This window comes from Pelodiscus sinensis, chromosome 23 (genome assembly GCF_049634645.1).
Source record: "Pelodiscus sinensis isolate JC-2024 chromosome 23, ASM4963464v1, whole genome shotgun sequence".
In the NCBI taxonomy this organism is placed as follows: Eukaryota; Metazoa; Chordata; order Testudines; family Trionychidae; genus Pelodiscus; species Pelodiscus sinensis.
The window spans coordinates 12,744,188-12,770,059 of NC_134733.1; the positions used below are offsets into that span (position 1 = coordinate 12,744,188).

The following is a 25,872-nucleotide window of genomic DNA, read 5'->3' on the forward strand; positions in this document are numbered from 1 at the left end:
CAACTATCTTTTACATTTTTATATTTATTATTCTACTATAAGGGAGAAATAGTTGGTGTTGAAAATATTTATCTTAATGAAAAGTAGTCAAGATCAGTAACTGAGTCAGAAGCGTAGAGTTGATTTTCATCACATTTCGTGTATAGAAAACGATCTCTTATTAACCTTTCCACCTCAAAATAGTTTAGAATATTTTCTTCTTTGTTCTTTCCTATTGGGATGGAAGGGAATATGAGAACCTTGCAAATCTGCAAATACCCACTTGATATCCTAGGCAACTGCATCAGCTGATGTGGATACAGGTCTCTGGCTTATTTTTGTGGATTTGGATTCAGGTACACATTTTTTATCTAGAACCCTGCAAATTTGCATATGTCTACATGCATCCGTGGCTCATTTTTGTGGCTACATATGTGGATACAAATTTTTGTATGTATGCAGGACTCTTCTTAATCCTTAGATTTTAATTCTTCCAAGTCATCTTTATCCCAATCCTACCCTTTGAGCCATCTAGTTCCCAGTTAAGCTTTATTAAACACACCAGGATTTCTGTGGTACTATATGACACACTCCATTTTTATCAGTCTCCGTGTTTTCCTAAGAGATTGTTAGGAGCTCTACTAAAATATAAGCTTTACACAGTGCTGTTTCTGATGTGTGGTATGAAAACATCTGGCAAAAATAAAAGGAAAACTAAGCTACTGTGTTTAATAAGTATTAGGATCCAAAAGTGCAGTGACTTAAGTTTAATTATAATTAGTGGGGTGTATGAAGTTATTGTTGGTGTTTAATTTTTTTTCTTTTGATGCTGATCAAGTATTAGAGGTGCTATTAAACTCCCAAAATGCTGCAAGCTGGTGCCTAATATCTCAGCATGACTCCTGATTTCAATTTGCAGGTTTTTTCTATGTGGTCACAATTCAGTTACCTTGCTAATATTTTTCTGACTTAAAGCTTGTTTTCCCTTTGAACCAGTGTGATTTTTGTTGTTCAACTGCAAACCTCATTTGACATAACTTTATTTACTGGGAAGCACTGTGATCTAGCTGATGTGGGGGAGACAGCTGGTACCATTTCTAGTTCTGCTGTGACTGTGGGTTCATCATTTTGCTTTTGTTTTGCTAACTGTAAGACACATGGCACACTATTGTGCAGCACTGAGATTTATGGATGTAAAGCACTTTCATAAAGTGACATTATTTGGCAGAGAACTGTCTTCTATAAAGAACACTGAAGGGATGGGTTGAAATCCATTCTGTCACCCCGGTCTTGCTCATCAACCTGAACTCTGCCTTGTGGAATCTGTCAAACCTGATTTGTACAATGAAAGGCCCAGCCTAACCTTAAGTCTTTCTTGGAAACATACAATAAGCTTGGGGATAGAGAAATTTTGAGTGTAAACCAGAAAAGTGGCTATATATTCTTCCACATTCTATCAGCAATGAAATTCATTGTATTTGGTTACTCTTAGCCACACCTGCAGTAGCATATAATAAGAATGAGGCTTTGGATGGATCTCTTTCAGCCAAGGAAAAATTATAAGCTTGCCTTCAAAGGGATGTTGACTGGCAAGAGAAGCTCTGAGGAGCTGTTTCCTGTACCTGTGACATTGCAGAGATGCTTCTGTGGAGGGGGATGAATCTAGATGAACATCCACAGTATTTAATCTGTTTAACTGAAGCAGCTGTCGTGCTTATAGACCTACCCATAGGGTCAAGTAATTAGAATGGACTTGGAGCAGAATGCACAGCCTTCTGACCTTTTTGACTTGCACATACCTGCCTGCTGACCCACAGTACTCACAAAAAAAGTAAATTGCACAGTTCTGAGCTAGTATTCTTAATTGAACCGGACAATTACCCAATCTCAAGAATACTCCTATGATGGATCACTATGAAACAAATGGATCCACTGGAACATTTTAAGATGGTGAGCAAAGTTACATGCTCTGACAGTACCTCAGCTGTTCTTCAGCTGTCTTGCTAGGCATGCTCGCTCATATTTTGGACCTCAGTTGTCATCTTCCTCCCACCCCCAATATATCCCGTTACAGAATATTTTTAGATCATATTTCTTAGGATTCATTAAAAATGAACACTCGGGATTCTTAGTTTAAAAAAAAAAGTGAGGGAATCATTATCCAGTAGCTAGATCAGGGACTTAAGTATATTGGTTCTATTTGTGTTTCTTCCATGAGTTGCTATGGGATCTTGGACTGGTCACTGGACCTCTTGGGACTTAGTCTCCCCATCCCACCTCTTAAACTGGGATTTCACTGTTCTTTATCTATTCCAGTTACCTTGTGGCCTTTACAGCAGAAGTGCTGGTTATTTACAGAGCACTTACACAGTCCTATAGCTCAGTGGTTTGTTCACCTGGTCTAGCATTAGATTTGCTAGGGACTAGAGCTGAAGCCTCAATCCAGCCACCCAGGACAAAGCTGAAGCCTGAGCCCTGTGTCTTAGGACAAAGTTCAAGGGCTTCAGACCTAGGTAGCAGGGTTCAGCTTCAGCCCTGCATGGAGACTACAGGCCCCTCCACTTGAGGCTGAACCTCTTGGGCTTCAACTTTGGTCCTCCCACCCCAAAGGTTTTGCCTTTGGCCCCTTCTGCCCCTAGCCTGGGGTAGCAGGCTTGAGTGAGCTCATCCTTTGATCCCCCCTCCTGGTGTTATGTAGTCAGGAGACAGCCTGCACAGGCCCCTGGGCAAGGTGTGGGGGGAAGCTGTGTGTGCCTGGAAGGTGCACTGCTCTCTGCATCTCCCCCCATTCCTCATCAGCTTGCCAGAATGAAGTAATTTTTGTTTTTGCAAGCAGTTCACAATCCAGTGAAGTTTGAGAACCCCTGTAGGGAGTGGCAAAGTGAAGCTAACCAGGATTGCATCACTTGCACAGTTCTGCAGCTTCTGACTTGTAAAGGTAGTACACCTGTTCTGAAAGCTGGTCTCCATGGTTGGACTCTTCTGAGGCGCTGAGCTGTAATTTTGTATCCAGACAAAATTTCAGTCTGCATTTGGGTTCAGGTGAGATGGTAATACAGTGCCTGGCCAGGAAAATGTATCCCTTTTCCCTGCGTTACTTGATAATGGATTGTTTGATAAATGGAGTTTATCTGCATAGATTGCCATTACCTGGGCATTTTGATGGTAAGTGTGAGAGTGTTATTGTTGGCTGTTAATACAAATTAGTTCCTATGCTTTAATCTTTTTTCTGAAAGGAGTTTCCACAGTTGTGTGTGTGTGTGTGTGTGTGTGTGTGTGTGTAATGATGGATGGTGGGGTCCATATGAAGTCTATACAAATGAAAGGAACAGTTAGTTACTGTAAATGGTTCTGTTGTTGGTTCTGTTGATGATTTATCATTGGGCTGTCTTGTGTTTTAGGGGGTAAGAAAAGTAGGAACAAAATAGTGAAGGAGGAAAGCAAGGCATGAATAGTCCTTTCATAACAGACACATTCTTTTCTGGAAAGGTGAAATCAACATAATTTAAAGCAGTTGATATCATTCCTTCACTCCCAGCCCTTCCCAGAAGGAGCCATTGTAGAATGCTGTGGGTGAAGCTTGTGATTATTTCAGCCCTGGTCAATCATGAACAAAAAATTAGTGTGATAGTTCAGGAGATTGCAGGGATTTCAGTCTTGGCCCTCTCTCAGCATGAGATGGTGCAGGGCACTGACTGGGAGAAATTCTGAGTTATTGCGGTTTTGCCTTCATCTGATTTGAAAATAACAAGTGTGTATCTCTAAACTTAACTAAGAGCTTTGGACTCCATGCTGGAGGTTTCATTTAGGTGGATAGTGCAGGTGTGTACAAATCGGCTCTTCTTATCAGAGGGCTTTAATTAAAACCTGTCCGGTTGTATATAATGATAGACGTACTTAAAGTTGTGGAGCTGTCCTGAGCAGAAGTTACTCTCGATGTTGTACCGTATTGCATGAAAGGTTTGTTGTTATCATTTGACCTGAGCTAGCTCTGATGCATATGACCTCTAGTGACCAGAGATTGTCAGGGAACCTACTCAACTTCTAGTCTAGTTCTGAATGTTAATTATAAAATAGGTTTAGAAATAACCACCTCTTTGATCGGTCAAAAAATGTTATCAGTATGTGACTTGCCAGCATGTTTCTTTTTTGAAACATTAATTATGCTGCAAAAGAGCAGGGTTTTCTAATTATACATATGGCATCTGAATATGGCACTTAAATAATTAATGTAAAACATACATTTTGCTCATAAGTACTGTATTTTTCCACCGCACCCTAAATTTTTAATTGATGAATCATGCTCGTTTTTGCCCAGGGGTGGTTACACCTGGTGGTTTTGCTGTTAGTTTTACTGACTTGTTCAAAGATAATAGGTCCTATATTGAAATCTCCCCGAGCCCCTCAAGAAAACAAGACCCGAATGACTTCTGATGACCAGTGTTGTGGAATTCTACCAGGAATGTAGTTAGTGATTCATTTTTATCTTGAATCACTTACTGAAATAAGTGTATAAGGAATATTACATAGATTCCTAATTCACATAGCCCGTCTTCAGTTTTACAAATGTTGGCTAGATGCAGTGGTATGGGACTCTGATTGAAAACATTCATTGTCTTCCTGTTTTTCATTGTATATATTTCTCTTTAATATTTTATCTTCACAGGGCAGTTTCTTCCCACTTTTTTCCAGTTGTGATCATTAATCGGGACTGAGTACTTGGCTTATCTGCCCTTGTGTTGTTTTTTTTTAGAAACGGGTAAGTTGTATTTGTTTTGCATGTAATATTCATAATTTTTTTTTTTAAAAGGAACCTGGGAGGGAGGAGGGAAGTTCTATTATGTTGAATCATATTGACACCCACATGGTTCTGTCAGTAGGTCTGGAATTTTTAGATCCACAACACAACAATTTTTTTAGTTAGCAAGCAAAGGAATTCTGACTTGGGAAACATGAATTTGATTCCAGGTTCTTAAGGGGAATGTGCTCTTGTGTATATGCTTCCCACCTCTGCAGATCATGCTCTGTTTGCATTCAAATCAAGCAGCTTTTTCCTTCATAGCACTTCCTAGGCAGCAGCTGAGGAGGATGGATCAGGGAAAGAACACAGTAACTACGTTCCTGCTCTTAGTTCCAGTGCCCAGCACCAAAGCAGGCTTTAGCGACAAGGAAGAATATATCCAGGAAAAAATCTGCTTAGCCCCTGGAGCCCTAGAATGGAGAATAACTTTGTAACCTCAGGGCAGAGGGAGTGGAATAGTGCTTGCACAATTTGATGCATAAGTGCTGTGTGAGGATGGAGCATGCCCATTGAAGGCAAAAATCTTAAGAAATCTTAACTACCAAACACTTAATAAGGCACTCTGTGGATGTGCAAACAGATTTTTTTTTGTATGTGCTTAGAACTTGGTCCAATTTTGGCCAGATGTATGGGGATAACAAAATGCGTAGCTTTTACTCTTGCCAAATTTCAAATCAGTGCCCCAATGCTGTTAGTATTTTTTTTTCTCCCCATTTCTATCAAACTTCTGTTTTTCTCCAATCATCTCCTTCCTTTTCATCCTGTTCCATTTTTCCCCTGTTTGTTTACTCCAACTTTAGAGAGGACAAAGGAAGGTGAAGAGGAGTTGTTACCTTTCTGTGGTTAAATATAAACTGTTGAAGGGTGTAGGACTTCTCTAGGTGGGAGAGTGGGGCAGGAGTGGTCTCTCCCTGGATGTTTGTCTGTGGTGCCACCTACTGGTAGATAATTTCTATAATTTTCCCCAACTTTAAATCTGCTTGAGAGTTAACATTTCTTGGCAATTTGTAGCTTTTGTGGGGAGATTAAACTTCTTTAATTTTTGGAGGATTTGTTGTCTTTTTTTCCCCACTGAAACATCTGATTTACCCATTCGTGGGTTCAGATTATGAAAGGATACTCTACATCCAGGGTAGATGAAACCTCTTTCTGAACTGACATGTTACAAATTTACTCTGTTGTCTTCCAGGTTATTGGTATAAGTCAGGAAGTGAAGGAAATTGGCCCATTGCTTGTTTTTCCTTTCTCAAGCTGACCCACATGAGGGCTTTTTCTGTGGATTCTGAACCAGTCAATCTGTTAGTGCTTTTTTTCTGTACTGGGTACACCCGTAGATGGGTGTGTGCGTTAGCCCTTGAGAATAATGTGGCATCCATCTAGCCAAGCATAGTATTCTGAAATCTAACCTACTGAGAATCAGTGTTGTTCAATAAAGTCATTACAATAAAGGTCCAAAATCAGTAAGTGGGAGAAGAGAAAAGAAATGTGGGTATAGGACATGTTTCCAGAATGTTTTTAAAAGGTGAATTAATATAAGGGTACAGTGGTTAGTGGGGGAGTAAGGTTCTGGATCTCCGCCTAACCAGCTAAAATGTAATGCGTGGATTTCCAAAGCTATCCCACATCTATACTTTTTGAGATCCATTATATGAAGATCAGACTTGTTTCAAACATCATCTTGGTCTGTAGTGTTAAGTATTGTGATCTCCCCTGTGATTACTGCAGTTGGGCTTTACAACCTCCAAATTACTGCAGTTCTGTCTTTTATTATTATTCTTTCTTGTTACTGAGTCCTGGTGGCTTGAATTTACTAATGAGGCAGCAGATATGTTGATTATTAATTTGTGCCATTGCTCAGCTGCACTGCTGTTAGATCCTGTGGCCTTATAGTATGACTGATGTGTACAGATTGGAAAAGCTTTGGGACAACAAATGCCACACAAGTGCAAAGCTCATGTTCTACAACCTCAGCTCTCTACAAAACTCTTCCTTTAAAAAGAGCTTTCCAACCATAAATACAAAATGGAATGGGGAAAAAAAATTTCCTCCTTCGAGGATCTCTTAGAGTTCTAAGGTGTGAGGAGCAAGAAGACTGTGAAGCCTACTATGGATCTTGCAGTACAGATCTTACCTGAGCAGTGCTTTGATGCGCACTGCCAAGAGTCCATCCAGATTGAACGTCTAGGTGGAATAATGTGGAGGAAACTTGTGCCTTTGCTGTCTGCTTTTTCACTGGATAAATAGAATTGTATCTGCTTGGCTGTTGATCCAGCATCTTTTACTAGTATTAAATTCACCCCTTTGTGCAGTTATGCAGTGGAGAGTGATTTGGAACCACTTGCACACTTTTTCTTTCTGTTAAATGAATCAGTTAGTTATAGTAAATGCTTTTACTAGATGGTTGCCCATCTCATGACTGACTTATTTATTCCCCGTTCACTTTCTTTTCACAGCTGAGAACATTGCATGCCAATCAGTGGAATGTGTGTCATTTCAGTACAAAGTAACTGACATTTTTAATGGCAAAACTATTCTACTTTTTTCATAGAAGAAATTATGCTTTTTTAAAGTTACTGGATTGTGATTTTTTTTTTTTGCCTTCTCCCAAATCTTCTGTTGACTCAATTATAAATGAAGAGGGCATCTCATATTTACTGGTTGCTGGTTTTCAAACGCAGCCATCACCAAAATCAGTGCAATACAGAACTTCTCACTGGGAACTTTTTCAAGAGTGTTGGTGAAATTGTAGCTCAGGCTCGCATTATACCAGCACTTGGGCAATACTAAAATCAAGTGGATGATGAGGTCTCTCCCTTCCAGTTACTGCTTAAGTTTGAATAATTAGTGAGTCATCCAGGAATGTCAATATGTAACCTGAACTCTTTCCACACCCTAACTATTTTTCCTTTTAAAAATTATAATTAAGGAAAGAGAGAGATCACATCAGTTGTGCTTTTTTTTTTTTTTTTTTTTTTTTAACTAGCTTGTCTAAACCTGGTGTTTCAAAGTCTTTAGCAATAGTATCTTGGTGTGCAGGAATCACAAAGCTGATAAATCAGCACATGGCCAAATTTAGATTCTGAACAGTGTAAGCCAGCTGCTGAAGGTACTACTGGGGACCAGTCAGCTTGATGCACAGTGTAGAGCAACACCTGGCTTACACCTCCCCAAAGGGATTCCCTGGTAGAGATTAAGTTTCTGTGATGCAGGGGTCTGAAGCTGATGCATAGCAGCATTTAGTTTGCCAGGCTATTTCATGAGTATTATGTGAAACATCTTAATTTTCAGAACAATGTGCAGTTAAGAATGTATTGAATGTTGACTGAATAAACTAGAGAGCAAGTGTGTGTACTCATAATTTTAAACCTTTACTCTGTGGGTTGGTAGAAGTGACAGATTATGGTATTTAAGCAATTTCTACCTACTGCTGTGCTTCTGTGGGCATACACAGTGGATTTAAATCTCCAAATGAACAGAAAACATAAGCAATCAAGTAATATTGGGAAGGAAAATTTAAGGTATTCCCCTCCACTGCCTACTTAAAAGTAACATATTCATTTTAGAAATGTACAGAAGGATTATGTATGGATTTTTTTTTTCAGTTTATATATACAGAAATAGGGGGAAAGACTTTGGGAATACATTTCACCTGATTTATTCTTGACTGTAGAGCTTAATCATTGGGACTGATATATATGCTGAATCCTGTCTCCACCTTCCGGCATGCTTATTACAAAGAAGCCTCTAAAATGGTGGAGTTAAATCAGTTGGTATTGCAATGATTATTTCATTTTTTTCCCCTTGGGTCCTATCCTTTCTCTGTAGGTTTAAAGTCATGACAGGTGCTAAGCAAACAGTGATGTGATGAGCAATATGTTCTTGTATTTGTGTTTCATATTTAAGGCCCAGTCCTGTGAGTTGTTGAGCATTCACAACTCTTTGCAGAAAATGAAATGGAGATGTCTAGAATCTTGCAGAATTGGGCCCTCTCTTATGAAGTCAGTAGGACTACGTCTGCACTGCAGCACTATTATTCTGCGTCTTTTGAGCACACTCATTATTTTGAAATCTAACGGGCTTGCTGTTCCAACATCCCTTTAAGCCACATTGCATGAGGCGTAAGACGTATTGGAATAGCGATTTATTTTGAAATAAGTGCTGTGTAGACAGTGCCAGATTTCAAAATACGCTATTTCGAAATTAACTCAAAATAAGCTATGCAATTTGCGTAGCTCAAATTGTGTAGTATATTTTGAGCTCTGGATGCATACTAGATTAGCCCCTTTCTGTCATATGCTCTGCCTGAATACTTGAATCAGGCATACGTGGTGTGAGGTATTACATAGCTACTCTGCCCTTCCCCAATCACTGTCAGTGGTGCAAGTGCTATGGAGGTGCAAACTGCTCAGTCAGCTCTTATTGCCAAACTTGTGATGTTTACTTTCCAAATGCACAGTCTGGTTTGCTATGTACAGTGGAGTGACTTGCATCTCTTCCTGACCATCAGAAGTTAGATTACCAAGCAGCCTGTTGTCAAACCACTCAGGAAGCTTTTTGACCTGTGGTGAAAAATAGGTGTTTTGGAAATAGTGGTGTGTTGGAAATTAGGGGGAGGTTATAGCTCAGTGGTTTGAGCATTGGCCTGCTAAAGCTAGGGTTCTGAGTTCAATCCTTGAGGGGGCTATTTAGGGATCTGGGGCAAATCTGCCAAGGATGGTACTTGGTCCTGCTGTGAGGGCAGGGGACTGGACTTGATGACCTCTCAAGGTTCCTTCCAGTTCTATGAGATGGTATATCTCCATATATTATATTTCCTCTGCAAGTATGCATATCAGACTCTCTCAGTTCACTTCATTCTTGTTTTGTTACATCTGCAGGAGTCCCAGGAGCTGGGAGGAGTGGAATGAACCGTGAGGGCGTCCCCGGGAAGAGTCCGGAGGAGATGTACATCCAGCAGAAAGTGAGAGTTCTCCTCATGCTTAGGAAGATGGGATCAAATGTAAGTTTAATGGAGTTCTGAAAAAATATCTGGACTTAACCAAAGGCTTCCTCTCCCAGTCATGGAATTTATGATTAACTGGGATATTCCCATTCCCTGTTCCAAGGGTTAAACTTCATTAAGTTCTTTTAAGGTAAGTGGAGGGGCCACATGCTCTGGAATTAACTCTTACAGAACAAAATTTGGCCCTATGTATAATGTAGAGGTTACAGCAACATAGTTATTGCATTGTAGCTATGCCAGCATAACCCCATAGTGTAGACACAGTTTACAGCATCAGAAAGGGTTTTTCCATCATTTTAGGAATAGTGCCTCTCTGAGCAGTGGTTGCTAGGTCAACAGAAGCATTCTTCCATCAGTGTGGCTGCATCTATGCAGGGCATTAAATTGGCATAGCTCGAGCACTCTGTTGATTTTTCATACCCCTAAGCACCATAGCCATTCATATTTAAATTTGAGCAGGCTATAGTCGCCTTCAGTGCATGAGGGCTCGTCTGCACAGTGCTTTAGCCCTCACCAGAGGGTGTTCATTTTAGAGCATGTTAGCATTTTATTCACTAACTTGCCTCTGTGGATTCTGTTGATGTGCACCAAAAGTTCCTTAACGCAAGTTAATGTAGTACTGTTTGACATGGGACTTTTTTAATGCGTTTTGGGGAGCTTGTAGTGAAAAGCAGCAGGGCAGAGTCCATACAGGCTAGTTAGTCTGAACTGGCAAAACATTACACCCTTCTAGTTAGAGCTTGTCTATTTGGTATTTTACCCCTAACTTTCTAATTGCTGAAATAATGTTCATTGATATGGGCCAGGGGGTGGTTTCTTTTTTGAGTTGCTGCTTATGCCAAAAAAAAAAATGTGAAGGGTATAGTGGTTGAAATTAGGCCTGAACTTTTTTTGTGCATTCCAAAGTTTCTAAACACTATAACGAACTAGAAAATTAAAGGAAGTATTTATTGATGATAGCTCTCAGTTTAGTTTGTGGGTGGTTGGGTGAATAGATTTGTGTATTGGCCATTGTAGCTATAGCATTATATGAGCTGGGGTTGGATGAGATTCTAGGGGTGTTACTTGTAGTAGGAAACAAACCTAAATTAAAGTCCTTGTATCAAAGACCTGGTATGAGGCAGGATCTACTTAGAACATTTGGCAAGAACGAGCCGATATTGCAAAAATGCACATTCCTAAGAAGTGCTACTCACAGAGTACTTAACACAACCCGATATCAAGTGGTACCAGCACATCCCGAAATCAAGGATGGTACAAAAACATTCCCTCAAGGATAACAGAAACACACCGATCCCTCCTAAAAGATAAGTTGAGCATGACAATACATAATAAAAATGTTTTAATTGAACCAACATGTACAAGGTAATGAATGATGACTAGTCAGGGGACACTAACTACTGTAACTATGCCAGAGAGGCAGTATTAACACATCTTTATACCCCAATGCAAATCAATCTCAGAATATCTTTGTCTGGTCTAGGAAAGAACAGAAAGTCCCACTGTTCACTGAGTTGGTCCATTGTTATGGGCATACATGTATTAGTTGTCCAGAAGAGTCTGAGAGATACTAGTGTGGAAGTGGGAAAAGGGGATTTGTGTGCAGCCATCTTAGATTTTGTCAGTAGCAGAGCAAGAGTCAAGCTAAGTCTGTGGTCTGACAATCTAAGATGGCTGCACACAAATCCCCTTTTCGCCTTTTCCTGCTTGTTGACGATAAACCTGTCTGGGTGCCTTCATCTCTTAACCGAGCTTGTGGTCTTTGGGCAGTTTACTCAAGGTCTGCTATTCCAGTTGTCTATGCAGTGGCACATAGGGGGAACCCCATACATGGAGCCAAACATCTGTCAACATCTAACCACGCTGCCAACTGACTCATGGTCCAAGTGCATGTAGAGAGAACCAATTCTAGCACTAGAATAACAGGGTTACTGTGAATGTAGATATGGCTAATACACCTAAATTCGTATGTAGGTGTTTGTAGTTTTCATAATTTTTCAGGGAATTCAAATAGTCTTTATAAAACTTACATGTATAAATGAGTAAAAATATTATCTGATAAAGATATTGAAGTATGGATTTATCTTGCAAAAGTGGCTTTGTAAAAGCTGGATTGTGGAATTCTGTATTGATTGCGTCCCACTGATTTCTATGTAAAAGTCTATAATTTACTGAGTTGGCAAATAAAAAGCCTCTTCTAAGTGCAGCACCACAAATTTATCTTGGGCGCTAACAGTCAAACTAAGTTCTTTCCATCTTGGTTGTCATGAGCACTAATAGGGCACTCATAGCAGAGGTCAGAAAATACCTTCAGATGTACTGTACAATTACCACAGTTAGGTGTGAGCATTGAGGATATAAATCTGAAGACCGTAAAGAGAGGAAAAGTCACTCCATAAATTATTTTGATAGTCCATTTTTAACATGAGTTGGGGCTGTGGGACTGGTATTCTTGGCTTTTGAAGTGTGAGACTGAAAAATTGTAAGTACAGAATATGGTAGTAAGGGAGGAGTTGGGTCTAATTCAGCTCATATGCTTTCAATGAGTTACATTTAAATTGTACATGAAACAATATGGGAAGGCAGTGGTATTTGTCAGTAGTCTGTTTCCTGCTCTTCATCCATTAATTTTTTTCACATTTGCAGTTGACTGCCAGTGAAGAGGAATTCTTGCGGACGTATGCAGGTGTAGTGAATAGCCAACTTAGCCAGCTTCCTCAGCACTCAATTGATCAGGGTAAGTACCAGCAAAGGAAAGACTTTCCAGTGCTTTCAGTCAGTACAGTTTCTGTTTGCAAGTCAGTTTTTCCAGTTTGTATAGGGCTTTCATACAGCAACACTGGAAAGAAAAACACTTCTAAAAAAAACTTGAAGAAAAATTACTATAACCTTACCCTGCCTCAGATTGGCAAAACTGCTTCATAGTGGGGAGGTGCAGTACCTGAAGCTGGTTTTAACTCACTTCCAGCTGGTGCCCTTCCTGAGACATTTTAATCTGATGCATTTTTTTGGACGATGTACATGTTGAACAAAAAGGAAACCTTAATTCAGATAAAATGGTTAACCATTTGAAAGAGCAGTATCTCCCTGTGCGTGCCTGTCAGTTACTAGAGAAGTGATCTGATTTGGTTTCAAATAAGGGAGGCATCGCTTGTTAAGAACTGCAAAAGTAGGCTACTAGCCATTGTAATAAGTTGGTGCATCTTCAGTTTCTGAAGAGGGAAAAGCTGAATGATCTTTCCTGTCATGGACAGAACTTTTACATTTTGCTGCTTGTTCATGACTCTGGTCACAATCTACTTATCCTGGTGGATTTGTTTGCCCTCTCCCTGTCAGGTTTCTAGTCTTCTTAATCTTTGAGTACAATCTTGGTAAGTATTGAGTTAGGTACCTGTATCTGGATAATTACATTCCACCTACATAAATCCTTCCTGTCGTCTGAGAGAGAGAGACAGTTCATTTTCTGACCTAAACTGTGGAGGAGTGTTGCCATGCACTGTTAAATAGGTAGCTGCATCTGTGTGATAAGTGAAGTGAGTTCTGGATGTATTGGAGATCGTTTAGGATGAGCAGTTTTATGATAAATAGTATTGTTCCTTACTGTGTTATTGCAGTGTTGGTGCCAGGATATATGAGACACAAGGTGGGTGAGACCTGTAAGAGAGCTCTGTAGAGCTCCAAAGCTTGTCTCTTATTGAATCAACTTCTGTTCATGAAAAAGATGTTACTTCCAATTCCTCGAGTCATTATTCATGACTACTCAAGAACACTAAAGGTCAAATTCTCCTAATTGAATATAGGCCATTGAGCCCCCAATACCTTATGTTGATTCATATAACTGTGTTTTTTCTCTTGGACCCACAGTTGAGTTTCAGGCATGTGTGGGACACCCAATAACTCAGATTTTGCATTTACCATAAATGTTGTGGCTCATCTGCCTGAGCTAGCTATGGTCTGAATTTTGTCACTATACCTCTAGTTGAGAATGATCTGTGGACTGTGCTGTATGAGTTAAAGTGCATAAACTTTAGATATAAATGAGAGATCCTGCTAGAATGTGAGTAAAACGCTTCTTTATTCCTCCCCATTCCTAAGGAAGTCTGAGCACTTCATGAGTTGTCTTCTCTCACTGGCCGTTTTACCTTTCTCGAAGTCTTCTCTGGTTGTAATAGTCTTGTGGAAAGATTTTCTGTTTTAAATGGTTAAAAGATTTTCCACAGTGTACAGTAGTGTATGCCCAGAATGGTAGTGCTTGTTGTCTTCAAGTGGTTGTGTGTGCATGTGCGTGTGCGCGCGCGCGCTGTATGCATAATTGTTGGAAGACTTTCCTAGCAGTACCTCTCAGGTTGGCTCTTGAGCTCTTAGCAGTGATGCCTTGTGGCGTGGCACACATACCCCTGCTGACCCAACTCCCGCTTCAGTTTCTTCTTTACATCAGTGACGGTTGTTGGAGCTTCTGACTTCTTGCTTCGTAATAGCTAGTCCCTAGCATTTCAGTCTTTAGTTGTCTTTGTAGTGTAGATTAGTTGTTCGAGTTACCTTAGAATAGTTAGCTTGAAGTGGGGGGTTCTCTTCCTATTGATTGTGCTCCTGGGGCATTCAGTGGCCCCAATGTTTCAAGCAGCGTGCAAAGTGTGGCAAGCATATGCTCAGAGAGGGTCTTCATGCCACTTGCTTGAAATGTCTCAGAGGGGGTCATCTGCCAAACAAGGACAGAATTTGCAGGGGGTTTAAGCTGCAAACTAAAAAGAAGAGGGGCCAATAGCTTAAACTGATCTTCATGGAGCTGGCACTTAGACCTCAGCCAGCCACTCTGATGCCTTTGGTGCGCAGTGTGCTGGCCTCCATGCATGAGTCTTTGGTGCCTTGCCTCTCATTAAGACAGTACAGACCACAACAAAGTGCTGGAGAGGGGATAAGAGCACCTCTACAACCACCTGCTGCTGGACTCTGGAGGGGCAATAGAGGAGGTCCCTCGAGTTCAGGGGGGACAGGGCGTTTTAGTCTCAAAATTCCCTTATTCTGAAGGCAAAGGGAGCTCCACATCCCATCCTAGATCTCAGAAACCTAAATGTGTTCATACGAAAGCTAATGTTTCACATGGGTGTCCCTGGCCTCAAACATCCCCTGACTGGATCTGGAGGACTGGTACACTCCAGATCTCAAGGATGTGTACTTCTATATCTCTATCATCCCGGCCCACCGCCGTGTCCTCCATTTTGTGGTGGTGGGCCATCTTATACTATTGTCTATAAGGATAAGGTGCATCAGCGCCCCCGTCCTGCCTTTGTCAACGGTGGTGTGTCGCCTTTTCACATCAATCAAGACATTTTTCTTCCTGTTTCTTCCCTAATCCCCATGCTACAGACAGGGATGCACTATACTCCCTGGATGTATAGCATGCCCTCCCTTTTTATATTGAGCACACTAAACTGTTCCACGGCTCAGCGCAGCTTTTAGTCTGTCATGGAACGTGTGATGGTCCTCCTGATTACGTCGCAGTACCTGTCCTCCTGGATCACTATATGTATCAAGCTGTGCTGTGACTTGGCCAAGGCACCAGCCCCACCTATCACAGCACACTCCACTCGGGTGCAAGCCTCTTCAGCAGCCCGATTCAGGACATCTGCAGGGTGTCCATGTGGTCATCTGTGTGCACCTTCACAGTTCTCTACGCCTTCACCCAGCGGTCATGGATTGATGTGGTGTTTGGCAGAGCTGTGCTGTATTCAGCAATAAGTTGAAGGTCAACCCTTCCTCCGTGCAGACTGCTGGCCAGTCACATATTGGAATGCACATGAGCACTCATTTGAATATGAAAGGTTACTTACCTTTTGTAACTGTTCTTCAGAATGTGTTGGTCATGTTCATTCCAATACGTGTGTGGATGCTGCGTGCACAATTGTCGAAAGACTTTTCCCCAGTTTTACCCGGCGGGTTGGCTGCAGCATCCTCTACAGCTGTGGTCCCCAACCCAGTGCCCGCGGCAGGGTGGGGCAGGTGCCAGCCCCAGGCGCATGGCCGGCCCCAGCCCCGGGTGCGCCGCGCGTGCCGGTGCCGACCCTGACCCCCGCCCCCGTGGGTGCCATGTGTGCTGGCCGTGGCGCTGGCCTTGGCCCCGCCAGCGCCGCGCGTGCCCTTGCAGGCCCCGTGGAACCTGGGCAGCCCCTGCCCGGGATCACGGCACATGCTGGTGCCGACCTCAGGCATGCAGCACGTACTTGGTCCCGCCCCCAGTCACATGGCCTGTGAGCGGCCCCACCCCCGTACGCGCAGCGCGTGAGCAGCCCTGCCCCCTGGCGCCCGGCAGCCCCAAAACGTTGGGGACCACTGCTCAACAGTGATGCCTTGCAGTGTTGTATATATGCCCCGTCAACCCGGGTCCTGCTTCATTTTCTTCTTGCAAGAACAGTCCCACAGAGGGGAGGTGGGAGGGTCTGGAATGAACATGAGCAACACATCTCAAAGAACGACAGTTACAGAAGGTAAGTAATCATTCTCTCTTGTGTCTAATCCAGGATAAAGGGGTAGAGGCTGTTCATAGAACAATAATGAATGGAAATAGTTCATGACTTTTTAACTACAGGCAGTCCCCGACTTACGCAGATCCGACTTATGTCGGATCCGCACTTATGAACGGAGCTTTCTCGCCCCGGAGCTCGCAGGCAGCGATCCGCCACCTTGACCTCCGGGGCGAGAAAAACTGCTCCCGGTGCCCCTGGTTTGCTGGGGACCGTCTCCAGCAGACGAGGGGCACCGGGAGCGAAGCCACAGCAGCGGCGGGTTCCCGCGCCTCTGAGGCTTTGCCAGAGCAAAGCCTCAGAGGCGCGGGACCCCGCCGCGGCTGCGGCTTCGTTCTCGGTGTCTCTGGTCTGCTGGGGACCGTCTCCAACAAACCAGGGGCACTGGGAGCAAAGCCTCAGAAGCACGGCACCCTGCCGCCGCTGCAGCTTTGCTCCCCATGTCCCTGGTCTGCTGGGAGGGGGGGGAGGGGGCGCAGCTAGTGTGCACTACTGGACCAACCCGGCTGCTGTGGGCACTACTGGACCAACCCGGCAGCACCCCAGCTGCTCTGCCCCAGGCGTCCTGATTCAGCCGCTGCTGGTCAGTTTCAGCAGCAGCTGAATCAGGACGCCTGGGGCAGAGCAGCTGGGGTGCTGCTGGGTTGGTCCAGTAGCGCCGAGGAGCGGTGCTACTGGAGCAACCCAGCAGCACCCCAGTTGCTCTGCCCCAGGCGTCCCCAAGTCAGCCGCTGCTGAAACTGACCAGCGCTGACTACAGGAAGCCCGAGGCAGAGTTGCTTTGCCCCAGGCTTCCTGGAATCAGCCGCTGATCAGTTTCAGCAGCAGCTGACTTGGGGACGCTTGGGGTTCTTAAGTTGAATCTGTATGTAAGTCAGAACTGGCGGTCAGTTTCAGCAGCGGCTGAATCTGGACGCCAGTTCCGACTTACATACAGATTCAACTTAAGAACAAACCTACAGTCCCTATCTTGTACGTAACCCGGGGACTGCCTGTAAACTTTTCTTTAGTGGGGAATTTAAAAAAAAAATTCCTGTAGTGAAACAAACTCAAATACATGTCACTTGTGCAAGAGTATCAGCAGGACTCTGGTTAAATTAAGTCAAAGAATAAAAGTGTCAGTGGCAAAAGGTAAATAAGACTCCATAATTTTCAGTTTGGGGTAAGCTACGGTACATCTAGAAACACAGGTATATTGGGATGTGGGTCCTCTTTTTTTTAAAAATAAATAAATTATATATATATATATATATAATCTTACATTAGTGGTAAATATAAAAACAAGTATAGGAAATGTTTTACAAGGGTTACTGGGACAATGAATTATTTAATGTTGAGGTTTATTCTTAAATAGAACGAAGTTTGTATGCAATTTTGTAGCTAGAGGAATGTGGGATTTCAGTAGTTTTCTCTGTTCTCCAAAGTGGCTGTTGCATAGCAGAAAATAAGATGGAAAGGAGGTAGAAATACATTTCTAACCCACACAATGAATTCCTATTGCTTGTGATTTAATTAATGTACCTGGAGGCATCTGTTTGATAATGCTGAAGTGAGGGCTCTCACGGAATAAAATGGAGTAATTTAACATCCATTCTGTCTCTCTCATGTTACATGTGAGTGGAATGAAATGTTTGTCAATAATGGAGTCCATTATAGGACAGTTCAGGTAGCTCAGAGCCAGCAGAGTGAGATCTCCTTATCTGATTGGGTTCCATATTGTATTTCTATAGTTCTGTGCGACAGAACCTTCTTAAAAGAACTAGGATACTTTAGTGCACAATATGTCATATGTAATAGGCAAATGTGACTCTTTTAGTTTTAGGGGTCCAGACAGGTGAAATGGTCCCCATGATTCATGTTAGAGCTGTTTTAATGTATATTGCATATAATGATTCAATAATAGTGGTACAGTATTTCCTTGTTTCCATAAAGAATTGTGAAACATGATAATGATATTGGAGAGGGACATGTTGCAGTACAAATTTCCATATTTGTCTTTATGTATGCGAAACTATTCCTTGTGGTGTTTTCATTAGATGATGTACTGTATAATCTTCTTGGCTGTTTTTATTTCTTTACTCATTGTGTATGGGGCTGGCTCTTGAATCTTTTATCTCAGTCTTGGAGGGAGGAAAATTGTATGACACTGGTGTCATCTAATTTTAGTCCATAAATCTGTTCTGTACCTCATTGCCTCATTATCTAGCACTTCTTTTGGTGGGTTCTGCACTAGCTCAACTAAGTTAATATTATGAAGTCTGGGTTTGATGCGGGAGTTATTAATAAGTCCTATGACCAGAAAGCCCAGATTTCAATATAAAATATAACATTTAATACAATTAAGTCAGAAAGCAATTCCAGACACAACCTGCATAAACTTGCTTTTGTGTTTGAAATCTGCATGTTCATTCTTCAACCAAGATGGAAAAAAAAGACCAGCAATTAATTTATGGCTCTAGGCTTATCATACTCAGTGCAGATAATATAACTGTAGGAATTTCATACATCTTTCAATTAATGAAACCTCTGTCCCATGTTGGAACAGATACCTACTGACTTAATTGCAGCTAACCTCCTTTATACTTCGTGCTAAGTCCCAGAAATCTCTAGCCACGTTCCTGGAAGTAAATTCCTTACCAGTGGTACTCTCTGGGATCAAATGAGACACGGTTGCTGGAAGACCAAAGTCCCCTGACCAGACAATTTTTCCTTTCTACTTTGGCAACCCGATCACACTTCAAGAAACATTCCTTTTTGTGAGGAGAAAACAAAATGAAGGAAGAGATAATTACTTGCTAGCCAGAGAGAAAGGAGAGACTCTCTGTTCCAAGTTGCATGTCTTGTAAGGTAGCAAATTTGAACATGACGAGATTAAGTAAAAGTGATCAGTCCAGAGCAGGGGCGGATGAGAATTTTGTGGGGCTCAGGGCACAGGGCCTATTGAAGCACGGGTCTGGTGCAGCACAATTTCACGCATGCACCACAGCCAACAGGTAATAGCGCGTGCGCAGGGCCTATTGAAGTGCGGTGCCCAGGGCAGCCACCCCACTCGCCCTGCCCTATATCCACTGCTAGTCCGGAGGATAGGAGTTCAGTAAATCAAGAGTCCTAACTAACTCTTATTTGCTTTGAGGAATGAAGAGGAAGCTCTAATTTTTCATATTGCCATGGGTGTTGTAAATATATTGGTCATCTAGATTTTGACTATCCCAGAATTAATTTTTCTAGACTATCACACTTTAAGTAAGTACTACAAAGTTGCCCTTTGTTTCTTGTATCGTATCATTTTAAGGGTACATGTCAGTTGTGATGGATTTGTCAGAAGTCACATCAGACATCTTTATCTCATATTGTCATGATTAATGTTGCTGGAAAAAAGACAAACTCACTATGAAGGCTTCAAAAATAAATTATACAAATCCCAAAATTTCTAATGGGTTACTTAAAATCTAACATCTTAAGGAAAGCTCCCTCTCCACTAGATGGCAGTGTCTTTTGCTGAAAACTTCTATTCTAGACACACCATGAGGTACTTAAATAAAATTGTAATTTATTCTTCCTAACTGCTTAAAGGAATTTCTTCTTCTCCTCTTCTCATTCATGGGATCTTCCTTGTCATACTTTTTTCAGCCTTCACAGAACCTCTGTTAAGCACAAGCAAAAAGTTTTTTTTTTTTAAGAAAATGTATGCACTTTTTTTGGACCCACCAACAAACATTTGGCAACCATATGGATATTCTTTCAGCAATGGGACAGAAGACAAGTAATTCTAAACCTCATTTGTCCTACACCATCCCTACCATCTCCTCCCAGCAGACATACCAGAAAGGGTTGGAATTCAAGGCCCAGCTTCTCCCCAGGATATGGAACAGCATGTTAAAGCCAACAGAGGTCTTGGTGTTCTAGATAATGCAGTAGAACCAGAGAGACAGACCAACTTAATGTTATACAAAACTATTTCCATCTCCAACCTAAGCATGACGTAGAATAATTATGTACCTTACTTGGAATTTGTGAGAACTGAACTTGCCAACGGGCATATTGTTCTTAAAGGTTTGAGACAGATCCGTGGTTCTTCCTCTCTTCTGCCTATTTCCCTTGGAGATATGACTCTTCAAATGTTGTACTGACAGTAACTAAATCTCTTCGTGCTTATGAAGCAGGGAAGAAAGTATCTTTATTTTAGCTGTCATGCAGTAGAAGCAGAGAGAATTTTCCTGAAGTCAGTGGAGAATATTGAGATTAGAAGTTCTTAGGTCTTGAATGATACTTTATTTATATTACAAGAATTTAATATCTGACCTAATATCTAATTTGTGTACAGTATAATCCAGTTATACAAAACTATTAAACTGTACTTGTTTACAGCTTTACATGAAGCTTTTAAAACAAAACACTTTGTCCTCTCAAAACAAGAAGTGCTAAACGGATTATGGTTAGCCATTGTTGTAACACGCATGGTTTTGGTGTGATGCAGTCAAAATTTGTTTAACTGGAAAGGGTATCGATGCACATAATTTTGATTTTAATTACATTACTGTAAAGTGGTAGGAAAATGAGCATGTCTAGAATGTTTTAAGTTGCTTATTTTAAATTCTTTAGGCAGAATCCAGTGAGCAAAAGAGGAAGGGGCACTCTGTCAATAGTGTCTGTCTCAAGACACAGATCATTTGTTTCCAGGTTTCCAGGTTATCTTGAATGCTTATGGATCAATTTTCTAATATGTAAAGCAAGAAGGAAGTTGAAAATTAAGTGAAGGTAATGAATTATTAGAACAATTAACTAAAAGCTGTGATGGATTATCACAGTGGTCTCTTCTGGCCTTAAAACTTACGGATCTTGACATAGCGGTGAGTTGGGAATTTGTATTGGCTGTGTTTCATGTACTGTTTTGGAGATCCTTTATTTCAGTGAATTGTTAACTAAGGTTTCTAGATGGCAGAGGAACTTATTTAGGACTTCCTGTAGCTGCACTAGATAAAAACTTCAGAGGGGATGTCCACAATCCTGTAAAAGTAGGTCATACAGTCTGTCATCTTGCAGTTTGTGTTAGTCTGAGTTTGGAGCAGTATGTACCCATGAAGTACAGTACTCTCCTAGAACAGCTAGCTGGGTTGCCACATGCTCACCTGAGACAAGGCCACTGAGATTTTCCTTTTATTCTGTTCCATGGTAGATTTGTAATAAGGACTTGTCAGCCCATTGAAGTGAGGTGATTTTTGTGTCTGCTGGGAGTCACTGGAGAGCTAAGGTATCTAGTCTTGTGCAACGTCTACTTGCAGCAGCAAGACCGTGCTTCAGAGAGTGAGCTTACAGTATGTCCTGCTGAATACAAAACTGTTCCAGTCACAAATCTCCAATGAGCCGCTATTAATAAAACCCAAAGTTTAAATTACAGCCTTGATAATTGGCAAAAGGCTCTAGGGGATTACAGGATCCATCAGAAATAGAAGCTAATAATCTTTAATTTTAATCAAGAAACACCTTAAAATTCCTTGTAATATATGCATTAAAATAGCCCTAAAGGAATAGACTCAGAAATTTTTCTTCAGTTTACGCTTATATTCCAAGGGGGAGATAAAAATCTGGTGCTCCTGTATTGCTTATTCTGCTTTCCAAAAACAGTGTATAAAGCTTACAAACTTCTGTTCTAGTCTTAGTTGTTTACCTCATTTTACATTTGTGATTGTTGCTCCCCTGAGAGGCATCTCACTGTATGTGCTATAAAGGTAGTTTGCTTTCTCTTAATAGGAAATTGTGCAAGATTCAGGTTTAGTTTGATACTATGTTGTATTTTTTTTCTGTGCTAGTCAGGGAATGAACTTGTTCCAGTGATCTGAGATATACTACCCTTGTTACTCGAACAAATGTCAACCAAATACCATTCAATTAACTATAAAGTGCTACCAGAACTTTTGTTGTTGTTGTTTTTTTTCTGTACAGACTAACTTGGCTACCCCCTGAAAATACTAATTTGGTTATTCATAAGTTTATTGTATTCAGTGCTATAAGCAAATAAAATGTGTGTCGAGCCAAGAGTTTTATGAAGTTTTAAAATCACTTTGCCTATCCATAAAATATGATCACTCTTCCTTATTGTGCTGGTCTGTTATGAGAGATAAGTAGTGCTTGAAGTGTTTTTGAAAGGTGCTAGAGAGGTGAAGTATTATTAGTGGGCAGGATGGAACGATAGAATGAGGTGTCTTTTATCAGGAAAACAAGAATGACCGTATGAAAGCACCAGACTTCTCTACATCCTGAGTAGGTGAGAGACACTAAATTTTTTTGAGCTTCATGTCTCCTTCAGTACCCCCCCACCATTTACATTAATAAGGAAAAAAAGACAGTACTAAATGCATCTAACTATGCTGTAGCTACATGTTTATGCCATTAGCATAGAGTTTTTATAAGTGTAAATTATTCCTCTTTTGCCACTCTAAGACATTTTGTAACTAAGACTCGAGTTTTTCTTCAAAAGTCCTGAAAGTTATAAGGAACTATGCTTTCCATCCATAAATACATGCATAGGAGGAAATTGGTCTCCCTTTTCTTCTCTGTTACCTGTTTTGATTTATTACACACTGGTCCCCCTCTTCCCACTACAGCAAGTACTAAAGCAATTCAGACTCATTAAGCTTCTTGTGTTTGAATTTGTAAACTGATGGCTGTCTGCCAAATCTCCATTACTCTTCAGATATATCTTGCAGTGAAGTGTTTAGCCAAACATATCTTTGTAAAAAATACAGCCTTTCCCTTTTCAGAGTTTTTTGTTTTGTGTTTTTTTTTTTTTTTAAATTATGCTTGACTACATAACTCATTGCTGTGTGGTTGATCTGGAAAACAGAAGCTGTATAGCTAGTAAGTATGGTACCTGGATTTCACTGCTAATATCTTGGGGACTACACTGCTGTTCCTATAGCAACAAAAATGTCATGCTGGTTCTTAAAGAAAGCAGGTCCCTTTGGGAAGACTGAGCTGAGCTGCAAACACACTGGCTGTGTTAGAGCCACTAGCTGGGTGTTAGTGTTAAAAATAAACACAGTGTAAACTGAGAAGAGATTATTGCTATGAGATTTGGGGTAGTTGTTGAGGAGGGAATGGAGATATTGGCTGGAGCATCTCTTCATCTGAGTGTTTTTCTATACACACATTGTTTGTCTGAATCTATTTAAATTGCATATTACATTTTAGAATGCCAAACTTGGGATTTGGGATAGGGTTGAATGTTAAAAGGTGTTGGAGAGTAGGTGGCAGATGCAGGAGAAGAGGAGGATGTATAAAGGGTTTGATCCAAGGAGAGAACTTATTCCAGTTTTGCATCCTTCAAGTAAGCTGCTTGTTGTGTTTAACCCTTTAATCCCTAAAAGCTACTTAGGTGGCTTACTTTGTTTGCAGTTGCAAAGCATTCAGGGGAAAGGGGATAGATTTGTTACTGAAAAGTTACTTGACATAGCTCATTAGATGTTATATTCTTATATTATACTTTTGTACCTTTTTTTTTTTTTTTTTAAAGCAGGTTTCATACTTCTGATTCAGCTGAATATCTGAACAGTGTTTGGCTTTTGATATTGGCAGGGCTGAACCAAATCATGCAACTGGTGATACAGGAAGTATGATTGACTCACACTGAACAGGTCTCTGCCATTGGCCTCATCATGTTATAAGACTGAAGAAGTGCTATATTGAGTAGACTTCTTAGTAGAACTTATTTTCTAGTGTAGATAAAGCTTACATCTCACTTATAACTATTTACCATGCATCACTTATGAGTCACACAGCAAAGATGAACAATTGAGTTAAACCTTGCTAAGGTGGAGCTTACTGTGCTGAAAGATGCAATTGTTCCTGGTCAGTCTCTTTCCTATCAGTTCTTTGAAACTGATCCCCATTGATTAGCAAATGTACTTGCTTGGAGAGTGCTGAGTTCAGTGGCTGCCTGCAGCCTTTCCCCACTGTTAAGCTCCATTCTCTAGTCTAGTTGCATGACCTTCATGTTTTAGAGCATGTTTTGCCAGCCTTTTAATGGGACAAGTGGTAGAACGGCATGAATAAATTCATGCAATCAAAGCAGAGATGTTTCCATATTCTTCTGAGCAAGCTGAGTTTCTGAAGTGCTGGGAAAAGATGTAACAGATGACTGGATCCCCAAGGTGCCAAATTTCCTCCTCTCCTTTGCCACCTAAATTAGATTTTTTTTTGTTTGAGAAATCCTTCTTTCTTCCCACCTACTAGTAATCTTCCAAATGAAGTACAGTACTGCAATGGTGTTAAAATCTTAAGTATTATTACTGAAAGTGAACCACAAGATGGTACCCAGCCACATATGTGGGCAGGATATTTTCCCATCCTGGTTCCATCCATCCTCTCTTTCACATGTTTGTTCTTATGTGTCAGTAGTCGGAGTGAAAATGACAAGTTCTCCTTCGAGTGGTCCCCGTGGGTGCTCCACTCTGGGAGCTGGTGCGTCCTCGCACCGGCGACCAGAGACTTTTTCTAGCTGTTTCTGCCGTGGCGCGCAGGCGCCGTGGCGCCCTCTAGTGTTGTTTGAACTGAAGGGCGCCTGCGCGCGCGCAGCTCTTCCGTTCCTTCTCTACTGTCCTTGGCAGCAGACGGAGCCCTCTCTCTCTGCCAATTCTGTCAGAAAAAAACAGTTGAATTTGTCGTTTTTACCCCCTAGTTACCTCATCATCCAAGTTCTTAAACCCCCCCCCAACCAGTTAAAAAAAAAAAATTTTCTTTCTGTTGCGGTTCACCGCTTGTTCCCCAGCCCTTCATGCCCGGCTTGCCGGGCTTCAAACGCTGCGAATCATGTCGGGACGCCATGCCGGCGTCCGACGGACACTCTGCGTGTATTAAGTGTCTGGGGGAGGCACACCAGACGCGAAAGTGCCAGCACTGCTCTAAGCTAACAGCCAGAGCGCGCCGTGACAGAGCCAATAGACTGACGACTCTCTTGTACGAGAAGTCACTCCGTCCCTCCTCAGAGGATTCGCCTCAGTCGACTAAGGGCATGGAAAAAGATCAGCCCCCTACCCATTCTTCCTCTGCGGCATCGAAAACGGCACTCCCTCCGGCCTCAGCTATGCCCTCAGGATCGCCGGTGAGCACTGTGGACACGCTGGGAACCTCCGGTGCGCCGCGGTCTAAGATGCAGGCACCGCACGAGAGCTCATTCTGAGCCGAAACAAAAAGCAGCGGCACCGACCGCTTCGGCACCTAAGCCGTCATCGGCACCAACGGCGCCATCTATGGAGCGCTCGGTACCGAAACAACACCTAACGGCACCGGGCTCTGCACCGAAGAAAGCCCGCACCGAAAACCTATCTAGTAAAACTTCAGTGCCGAGATGTACGTCGGCACCGTCATCGCCGCCGAAACCGCACCGCTCGGCACCCTCTCAAAGCCAAAGCTGGTACCGATCCCCGGTGCGGAGTCACACCTCTTCGGCACCGCCATCCCCGGCTTCCTCCATCCACTCTGCCAGATCGCACCATTCCTCAGCTAGTGGCATCGGAACCGAACCCAGAAGCAGGTTCTCGTCACAACATTCTAGCCCGACTCACAGACCT

General features: G+C 41.9%; 1 protein-coding gene across 10 annotated transcripts in view; it reads left to right on the plus strand.

Annotated features, from left to right (window-relative positions):
* The window catches only part of CTNNBIP1 (catenin beta interacting protein 1), a 68,894-nt gene that overhangs the window by 21,549 nt on the left and 21,473 nt on the right, over window positions 1–25,872 (plus strand). For 4 of the 10 annotated variants that reach the window (XM_075906089.1, XM_075906092.1, XM_075906093.1 and 1 more), the window contains 3 exons: window positions 4,646–4,738; window positions 9,658–9,779; window positions 12,429–12,519. In XM_075906089.1, coding sequence (XP_075762204.1) covers window positions 9,684–9,779; window positions 12,429–12,519 — 187 coding nt within the window. In that variant the 5' untranslated portion in view covers window positions 4,646–4,738; window positions 9,658–9,683. Of the gene's footprint in view, window positions 1–2,879; window positions 3,022–4,317; window positions 4,447–4,645; window positions 4,739–9,657; window positions 9,780–12,428; window positions 12,520–25,872 lie in introns of those variants that run through there. The other 6 variants (XM_075906097.1, XM_075906094.1, XM_075906091.1 and 3 more) reach the window with 3 other exon arrangements.